This window comes from Sorex fumeus, unplaced genomic scaffold, assembly GCF_029834395.1.
Source record: "Sorex fumeus unplaced genomic scaffold, SorFum_2.1 ptg000063l, whole genome shotgun sequence".
Classification (NCBI taxonomy): Eukaryota; Metazoa; Chordata; class Mammalia; order Eulipotyphla; family Soricidae; genus Sorex; species Sorex fumeus.
In genome coordinates, this window is record NW_026606120.1 from 25173183 (window position 1) to 25182876 (window position 9694).

The 9694-nt window shown below is 55.9% G+C and overlaps 2 protein-coding genes across 2 annotated transcripts in view; both read left to right on the plus strand.

The window, feature by feature from the left end:
* Window positions 1–504, plus strand: part of LOC130034958 (NUT family member 2F-like) — a 147589-nt gene extending 147085 nt beyond the window's left edge. The window contains exon 13 of the mRNA XM_056126459.1: window positions 466–504. Coding sequence (XP_055982434.1) covers window positions 466–504 — 39 coding nt within the window. The remainder of the gene's footprint in view (window positions 1–465) is intronic.
* A 2124-nt stretch (window positions 505–2628) lies between these two features.
* LOC130034959 (NUT family member 2G-like) lies at window positions 2629–9464 on the plus strand. The gene is made up of 7 exons (XM_056126460.1): window positions 2629–3212; window positions 3792–3920; window positions 4299–4438; window positions 4818–5110; window positions 5765–5881; window positions 6296–6361; window positions 9291–9464. The coding sequence occupies exons 1-7, from the start codon at window positions 2629–2631 to the stop codon at window positions 9462–9464; spliced, it is 1503 nt and encodes a 500-aa protein (XP_055982435.1).
* The last annotated feature ends 230 nt before the right edge of the window (window positions 9465–9694 follow it).

A 9694-nucleotide genomic window follows, 5' to 3' on the forward strand; every position in this document is an offset into this window, starting at 1 on the left:
ACCCACTGCATTTGCTGGGGGAAACTCCTCTCAAATTGTGACCTCCATGGGTTCATAAATCACTAATGACTGAATTTTCAAAGAAAGAGTAGCCTCTGTTGAAGGAGGTCAACAGGGAGAGAGGAAGGAGAGAGATTTGAGGGGCACACAACTAGACTGGTGGATAAAGTATTGAGATCCAGCAAAGACCAAGCCAACCTGTGTGCTGAGAATGGGGAAACTTTGTCTAAGTTGCTAGAAGAGGCCATGTGAGCAGCGCTGCCACTGACCAGTTTGAAGGAAAGATCTGGTTCTGGCCCACCAATCAGAGCCCTTCATGGAATGTTTCCCCAGCCAGGCCCTCCTGGCCCTCCCCTCCCCCACTGCAGAATGTCTTGGCCCAACATTCTGAGGTTTGAATCCAAACCTCTCCCTCACCCACTCGGATCCTGAGCATCTGCGTGAGCAGTTCACTGTCTGATACAGGTCCTGCCTTTCACCATTGTGAACGCTGATAAGCTGTAGTGGCCTCTGGCCTCGTCTACGGGGATGGCGTCAGAAGGAGGTAAGCCTGTGAGGGTGTCTGTGTATGTGAGAAAGTCTCTGCCACCTTGAAAGCCTTTGGGTTCAGAGTTATCCTGACTGGGGACACCAAGTTTTGAAGGGGTAAAAGAGGAGAAAGGACTGGGCTTCATAGATAGCTCACTTGCACAGCAATGGGAGCCCAGGAGGACCTGAGGGGACAGGGAGGGCATCCGTGGAGGTGTGTCAAATGACAGGGGGAAGGTCATGGGTATGGACAGAGGGAGGTAGCAGGCATATTGTTGCTTTGTGTGTGAGTGTCCCTGCTTGTGGATGGGGGAACAAGGCCATTTGTCGTGTGTATGGAGGGTCTGTTTGGTGGTAGCACAGGGAACACCAAGGCATGCTGAGTCCTTGTCCCTTCCTGTGCTCTAGAATAAGTTTAGAAGGATTTGGATTTGGGCTGAGCTCAACCTGATGTGGGCAGCTCAGCAGAGATGGTCCAGCCTGAACCTTGTTGAGTGAGGTTGTCTGTGTGCACTTCTGCCATGATGCGTCCACTCCAGAGCTGGGCTACAAGTGGCTAACTGCCACAGTCAGAGCCTGACCCCCCTGCAGATGGGAACTCTCTCCTGGCTGAGCCCAGTAGCTGTCCTGGGTCAGCAGACTGGGAGACAGGTGACTTCAGCGTAGTTATGACTCAGACTCTTGAGTTGTTCTGGATTGTTCTTTTGGTGAAGTTTGTTCTTCCATGGTCTGGCATTTCATGGGGACCAGTCTGCATTTCAGCTCTGAGGTGAAGAATGATTGGTAATCACATCCCCCCTCATACCCTAGAGGGGGGTAGACATGAATGTGTGTGTGTGAGAGAGACAGAGAGAGAGAGAGAGAGAGAGAGAGAGAGAGAGAAAGAGAGAGAGAGAGAGAGGGAGGAAGGGAGGGAGAGAATGTGAGGGGGTGTGTGAGGGGGTGTCTCTATGTCTGTGGGTGTGATTTGTTGGGTTTTCCTGAGTAAAGCCTGTGAAGGTCTGTTCCTTGAGGTGAGGTGGAATGTGCTGAGGCAAAATGATAGCATCCTCAGAGCAGTTGGAGCCTCAGGGCCTCTGTCTTGAGCGTGATGCACACAGGCTCTAGGGCGTCTCTAGGACCAGTCTCTGCCTGAATTCCTTGTGCGCAAGTATGGTTGCAGACAATTTTCTCTCTCCTGGCACCTGGTTTATGCCTGATGTTTAGGATCCTGTCACTGGGATAAAGTCTTAGATTATTTAGAAGATGTCACCAATTTTCAATCTACCATGACCACCAGCTCCAGAACTCTGGAAACCTCCCAGAGTCTGACTGGTGAAATCTCGGACCTTTTCCATCCTTGCCATCGTCCCTGATGGAACTGGCGTAACTCATGGAGCCCAGGACCACTTTCCAGGCCACTCTCGTGGGAAGAGAATGTTGGAGGTAGAAACTGTGACTAAGTGTTCGAGAGACAGGGTGGCAACACCCGCCAGTGTGGAGGGTTGACTGTGGGTTTACTGTGCACAGGCTAGGCAGTGGGTATTGTGCTCCTGTCTGGGTCCTGGGCACTTCTTGGGAAGAACACATTTTCAGAGGTGTTTGCCTTCTTAGTGAAGCAGGAGGCCCTGATGAGCCTACAGCCTGAGTAGACAGTCTGTCCTTTAGACTGTTGTCATGGGACCCTGTAGGTGCTGAGCACCTGTGGTGCGGCTGGTCCAGTCTCTGTGACTGACCCTGCAGGGTCTCTTGCCGACAGACCAGTGTGTCCAGGTACATGTTGGGAAGCTCCAAAGAGGCTGGAGGGCAGGGTGTGAGAGGTCAGTGTGGTCAGCACAGAGGCCATCCCAGGACACAAGGACCCTGGCCTTAGGATCTCCACAAAGCATAACCCAGTTGGAGGGGAAGGATGGCCTGTGTCAGCAACTCAGGGCTGAGACAGGGCATGCTGCCTCATTCCCATCAAAGGGCCTGATCTAGAGATGGTTGAGCCAATGAGGCACCGCTGCTCCCTGTACCATCCTCCTCTCATTCCCCCTCCCTCCTCTCCTCGGTGTCTTCAGGGTCTTGCCCTTTCTCAATCCAGGGCCCCCCCAGCCACCACCCTGGGAGCCGATCCAGATGCCCCCTCTGGTGACCTCGACCAGCGTTCCCGGCAACCCTCTGGTGCTGTCACCTTTTCCCATGATGCCCGTGGTGGCAGGAGCTGCCGGTCCTGGCCCCCACAACCCTGGACCTTGCAAGGTCATCATCCAGGTCAGCCCTGAAGCAGGGCTTGTGGAGTCATCCCAGAACCAGCCTGTCATCCTGACACAGGCTCCACTCAACTGGGGGACCGCAGAAGCTCCTACTGCGGTGGCCGGGCATCCTGCACCACTCTACTTGGTGTCCTCTGGGCCGGAGACAATTATGCCCACCCCAGCTACTACTGTCACCCAGGCTGGGACAGAAGACCATCGTCCACAGGCTCCACTGCCAGTGGCCCAGGTGGCCCCCATCACCCTCCCATCCAGCAGTGGGACACTGACCCAGTGGGTTTGTGGGGACAGTGGTCCGGCGGCCACCCGGAGCCAGTCACCGCCTAAAAGCTCCAGAAACCCCAACAGCGTCTACGAGAACTTCCGGCGCTGGCAGCGCTTTAAGGCCCTGGCCCGGAGGTACCTTCCTCAGACTCCGGACACTGAGGCCCTTTCCTGCTTCTTCATGTGAGTCCCTCGGGGGTCCTAGAGCTAATGGGAGTTTCCCAGGAGGGGACTGGGGTGACACCCAGAGTAGGGTCCATGGGAGAGCTGGAGGAAGGATGAGGACCCTGTCCCCAGGGATAGCACATACAGGAATCACCCTCAGTGCATCATGGCCTGTAGGACCGGTGGCCACACTGCCCAGCACCTCAGCACAGCCCCACTCACTGGCTATACTCAGGAATGCCATCCTGGGGTTCTGGCTCAAAGGCCCGTAGTGACCAGCCATGCCCTAAGCCTCACCTCAGTCCCCTCATCAGGGTTGGTCCCGACCTGTGGTCTGAAGGACAGACATTCCGTTCCCAAGACCAGACACAGCACAGATGTGACAGAATTCAGACAGGCCATGACTGCTCGGCCTTGGCGTCTCATGACGTATCCCCAGAGCTAAGAGTGGATGCCAGCAGGGCCACTGGACTGGGGTATAGGAGGCAGAGTCCACTCTGGGAGGGGAGATCAGGCCGATATCGGGGGTCAAGGCATGGGTGTGGGGCGGCGGGGGCTCCCGGCAGACGCAGAGCCTGACCGAACCTGTTCTTGCAGCCCGGTGCTGCGCACCCTGGCCCGCCTGAAGCCCACCATGAGCCTGGAGGAAGGCCTGCACCGGGCCCTGCAGGAATGGCAGGGCAAGAGCAACTATGACCGCATGATCTACTACGACATGGCGGCCAAGTGAGTCAGGCCTGAGCAGAGAGTGGGGGTCAGGGTGGCTGCAGGCCCGAGCTTCAGGGGCTGGTCCCAGATGGCCGAGGGGAAGAGAGGGCTTGGCAGCCCCGGGAGACCCTTCCACTGCGGAAACTTGTTCCTCCCGGAGCCGGGACACTTTTCCCCAGCCCTCTCTGGGGCTCCTGACCACAGTCTGAGGGTCACAGTCCCTGACCTGCTGTGACCCTCCAGGGCCAATGTGGATGATCGCTGGGGGTGCTGGGGTCCGTGTCCACCCCATTCTCTACCCTCCTGGGGACTGGGCCATGAGCATCCCCTGTCCCTTACTCATCCTGCTCAGTCCCATTCAACCCGACTCATCAGGGTCTGTGTTCCCCACACCAGGTTCATGGAGTTTGAGGCCGAGGAGGAGATGGAGGTGCAGAAACTGCAGTGGACGAACGGGGTGCAGGGCCTGCCACTCCCCGCCCCACCCAGGCCTGGGCCTCAGGGGGCTCCAGGCCCACCGCCAGACCAGCAGACAGGTACGGACCCTGCTCCCAGCTAAGGGCCACAGGACCTGGGAAGGCCCTCGTGGGTCTTGACCTGACAGGGAGCCTTCACTCTCCCGATGACCCCCAGACCTATGGTCAGCGGCTTACTGTCCACTGGTTTCTCCCTCTCCTAGCACACCCCACGCTGCCTGAGGCGTCAGACTCACCTTTGAAGTGGGGTCGGAGACCCTGGGGACACAGTTGGTCCCTCCTCCCGTTGAGGGCCACCTCATCCCTCACACAGTCACTGGATTCTAGGGCCCTGATCCAGCCTACAGGGACCCGTCCCCAACTCTGTGCTCAGTGCTGTGTGTCTGAGGGCATGGACGCGGGATCCCCTCACATCCCTCTCTTCTTCCTTCCTCCTCAGCCTGTGTCCCCAAGAAGGCCAGACCCCAGGCCCGGGCAGCCCGCCCCAAGACACACAAACCTCAGCAGCCCCCCAAGACCAAGGCCCCTGAGGAGATCCCTCCTGAGGCCGTGCAGGAGTACATGGACATCATGGACGAGCAGCTAAAGGCCCCCGACTCAGTCTGCAGGGCGCCCCTCGGCCAACGGGCAGTGGACAGGGAGGAGCAGCAGGAGGAGGCTGGGACCTGCCCTGACCCGGGGCTCCTGAGCTATGTGTACGAGCTGTGCTCCCAGGAGGCCTTTGTCACCAAGGTGGGCCTGGGGTCTGGCCTTCTTGGGGACACAGGCTGAGGAGGAAGGAAGAAGAGAGGGATGTGAGGGGACCCCGCGTCCATGCTGCTGTGGGGTCGGGAGGGTGCAGGGCTGCTTCTGTCCAGGGCTTGGCAGTGATGTGCGGTCTCTGCTTTGAGCTCTGTGTGTAAATGCACACCTGGTTTAGATATTTCTGCTTGTGTTTGTGCGCATGTGTGCACGTGTGTCTCTCTGTGTACAAGCATTGGCTCTTTCTGTGCATTTTTGGGTTTGGTCAATGTGTGAACATCTCTGTGTCTACCTCTGTGTGTACTGTGTGGGCTCTGTGCAGACACGTGCAGATACATGTACATGTACCTAGAGGTGGAAGAGTGTGTGTCTTTGTGTCAGGTGTTTGCATGAATCCATGTGTGTTTACATGTGCTTCTCTGTGAGAGTAGGTGAATAGTCGGTGTGCCTTTGTGGGTGAGGGTGTGTTTGCATCTGCGTGTGTGTGTATGTGTGTGTCTATGTGTGTGAGTTCTCCCGGTGTGGGTCTGTGTTTGACTTTGTGCAGCTGTTCAAGCCCCTGCACTGTGCTGGGGACAGGTGTGTTTGCTTCCTCATTCCCTCCTGTTCCCTACGAGGACCCTCACCCCTGCTTCCCTCTCCCAGGCTGAGGCGATCCTTCATCCCAGCTTCCTGGAGTACCTGGTCTCCCCAGAGTCCCAGCTGGATTTCCTGGCCCTGGCTGAGGAGCTGGAGGAGGAGGAAGGACTCACCCCCGCACAGGTGAGGCAGATGGGTCTCTGAGGTCCATGTGGGGCCCAGGGGAGTAATGCTAGGCATTCCTGTAAGTTAGTGGGCAGCAAATCAGGACAAACAGGAGGCATATTTCACATGATTCCTGGGAAAGAGACCCTGCAGGGGACACAGTGGACAGGGCCCAGGGCACTCAGAGCAGCAGGTGGGTCGTGAGTCAGGAGGGGCGCCCTAGCGCCCTGGGTCTTGGTCACTTGGTGGCCTCCCTGCCCATGTCATGACCAGGCGCCTCCCTCTGAGTCCTCAGGTGAGAGGAGGACGTGAATATGGGGTGAGGACCCTTAGTGGGACAGAGATCTGGTTTTTCTGTTTCGGGAGGAATCAGGGTCACTCTCTGTCCCACCCTGCACCCCCACATGCCCACAATGTTCCTTCTCTCCCCAGCTTGTGGAAAAGCGTCTGCAGACCCCGCAGGACAAGGAGGTCATGAAGGCTCGTCCCCAACACCAGGTGTCCCTAAAGGACTCGAGTCCAGCTGAGAGTGCAGCAGGCTACTGCACCCCAACACCTACCTGGGGCCACAGGCCAGGGGCCAGCGCTGAATCTGAGACTGACTCTGGACACGCCTCATGGCCTGGGCGGGCCGAGGCCACTGGGATGGCACCTGGAGCCTCTGTCCTCTCTCGGGGGAGCCTGGAGTCTCCACCACTGCAGGCAGGACCGGCCCCCTGTCCCAGCCTCACTGCACCCGCTCTGGACAGCAGGGCTCCCCGCATGCTGGGTGAGGCCCTTCCTGGCCAGGGGTCGCCTGGGCCAGCAGAGGGCTCTAGTAAGGAGGAAGAGGACCTGACCAGCCTGTCCTTCCTCCTAACCTCTCACTACAGCCTGCTGCCCTGGGGCTTACCCAGGAGCCCTGGCCCTGACACTGGCCCCGACACTGGCCCCCACCTGCCTGGAGGTCAGGGGACTCCCGAGCTCCCATCCACTCGCACAAGGGCCTTCAAGTCTAAGGCCCCTACCAGGAAGCATCCTCTGTGTGGGGGCCCAAGGCGGCGCACTGCTAAGAAGACCCCCTGTCCCAGGGGGCACCCCACGGTGTCTACTGGCGCAGCCTTGACTGTGGAGCTGGAGGGCCCCTCCCTGCCCCCCAAGAGAAAGTGCCAGCCTGCCATGGCCCAGAGGAGGGGGAAGGGGCACGAGAGACAGTAGGATATCGGGGGGCTCCTCCTGACCACCTCCCAGGTTCTGGCTGCACCCAGAAGCCTTGTGCTCCCCATGATCTTCAGCTAAGCCTGCTCTGGAATGGCAGGGGTTGTACCTAGAATGGGGGTTTGACTGGAGCAGCCTCTTTGTGTCATTGTGTAAATAGTGAATAAAGTTCAGTTCATTGGAAACATCTCAGTGTCTGTCCTCTCACTTGTGCTCCTTGGGAGGCCTGAGAGCACAAAGGGTGAGGGGAATCACAGGGGAAGGGGGAACCCTGAGAGTACTGTGCTCCCTGGACAGTGGAGGAGCCCTTCCCATCTGGAGGAAGATGTGCTCAGTCACCTGCAGGCCCACACCATCCTGAGGGCATAGACAAGGCTCACATCTTGCTGCATTAGCCTGGACCAAATAAAAAATTAAAGCTCATTGGGTATTTGCATATCATATTCTTCACTCACATAAAATGTACCATGCTTTGATTTGACATCATTGAATTTAAATGTTTTTGTAACCAGACATATTTGAACATTTCCCATCACTCTTTAAAAAATAAGTGGGAGGGATAATACAGCAGATATGTCGCCTGCCTTGTCCATAGCCAATCCATGCACTCGATTCCCAGCACCCCATATCGCCCCCACACTGTGATAAATGAGTCTGTTCAGAGATCCAGGAGTAAGATGTGAGTATATCAGGTGTACCCCCAAAACCAAATAATCATATAATAATAATAAAGGGGGCCGATTTAATGTACTGATTTCATTGTTAAGTGTTTTACCATTTAAATATGGTCCTGGTACCTGTAGAGAAGGTGTTTGAGAACCATTCTTCATTTTCGGTGACAAGATATTTGAAACTCAGGACCTTAGAGATTCTCAGGGAATTAGACTACTAGTTTTTAAAAACTAGTTACAACTCTAATTATTGAGAAACAGTAGGAAAACAACTCTTCAGTGTTAAACATTTTAATTCTCTGCACTTATCACTATTAACAGGCTGGAGCAATAGCACAGTGGGTAAGGAGTTTACCTTGTAGGCGGCCAACATGGCTGTCCCCTGTAAGGCTATGTTGGCTGCTGGGCCTGCAGGAGGACAGGACACCCCCCTGAAAGTGGTGCTGGGCTGGGCGTGTGTCTGGCAGCACATGGCCTTTGCGCCCCTCAGTATGCATGTTCAGACATTGGGCTGGTTTCAGGGTCTCTCTTGGGGTTGGTGGGGGGTCTTCCCAAGGAACGCTCAGGAGGTCTGGGGGCACCATGAGGGATTCTTTATATTTCTAAAACATTCGGTACCATGATTTCTAATGCTACTGCCATAGGTTGTCATGGACAGAGTGTCTCTCCACCACGCCAGCATCAGAGTGCCCACCGCCCGCTGCTACAGTGATGGAGGTCCATGAACACAGTGTCCTACATACCAGCACCAGAGCACCCACTGCCCACTACCCACTGCTACAGTAATAGGGGACCATGGACACAGTGTCCTACACACCAGCACAAGAGCGCCTGTCTGTCTGTCTGTCTGTCTGTCTCCCCCCCACCCCCTCTCACTTCCCTTTTAGGCAGTGTGGTTTGCAATACTGTTACTGAAAGGGTATCATGAGTATCTCTTTACCTCCTTTCAGCACTGCCCACTGCTACAGTGGTGGGGGTCCATGGACACAGTGTCCCTTCACCATACCAGCACCAGAGTGCCCACTGCCCTCCCCAGCCATGGCTCCAGTCCCCTCTCCCCCAGACCATCTTCCCCTGCCACCCAGGAAACTCCACTCTCTAAACTCTTCCTTAGTTTTTATTGTCTCTGGCATTTATTATTTCCTTATTACAACTCTTTATATGCCACATCTGAGGGATAGATCTATGCACACCTATGTAAACTTCATCACTGGCATTTCTTGGCCAATTCAATGGCAATTCAGTGCCAGGGTGCCTCCAGGGCTGCACCCAATGATGCATGCTGAACATGCCCCCAAACAGCTCTAAGAGCTTCCAGACCCATGGAGGTCAGTTCTTTCAAAGGGGTGATTAACAGGAAAGAGATCACTGACATATACCCAAACACAACAGGACTGGTGTCCTGATGAGAAGAGACACGGACTCACACAGAGGCACCCACACATGAAGTGGAGAGGCCTCTGGTGCGATCAGCCCTGCTGCCCCTGCATCTCAGACCTCCAGGTTCCAGAGATGTCTCCATCATTTGCGTTATGGGCCTGTCCTATCGTTTCTGAGAGACGGCAGAGATTGATCATGATCTGGGAAGATCTGCTCGCCTTCGACACAGAGGAGAGTCTACCAACGTGGACACAGACAACTCTTTCAGCAGGTGCCCAGTGGCCTCAGTGGCCTGCCCTCCTGCCAGTCAGCCTTCCTGCCAGGCCTCGTTCCTTGACCAGGGGTTCAGATGACAGTCCACAGGAAGGGACATGCACCAATTTCAGAGCAAGGTGAGCCTATATTTGGTTTTGCTTTGCTTTTCCAGGCTTGGGTTTGGGATCACAACAGATGGACAGAACCACAGAGATGGTGGCAAGTGTGAGGCTCCAGTAAGAATGCTGAGGACTGGGCCAAAGAGCAGGGACAGAATGTTCTTCGGTCACTGCAGGTCCTGCCACACGGCCTTAAGCACTAAAAGCAA

Bases quoted from the DNA above. Each gene is read 5' to 3' on its own strand.
- LOC130034959 (XM_056126460.1), top strand. From the start codon at position 2,629: ATGCCCCCTCTGGTGACCTCGACCAGCGTTCCCGGCAACCCTCTGGTG. The intron at 3,213-3,791 runs GTGAGTCCCTCG...CTGTTCTTGCAG, and splicing joins GCCCTTTCCTGCTTCTTCAT to CCCGGTGCTGCGCACCCTGG. The intron at 5,882-6,295 runs GTGAGGCAGATG...TTCTCTCCCCAG, and splicing joins AAGGACTCACCCCCGCACAG to CTTGTGGAAAAGCGTCTGCA.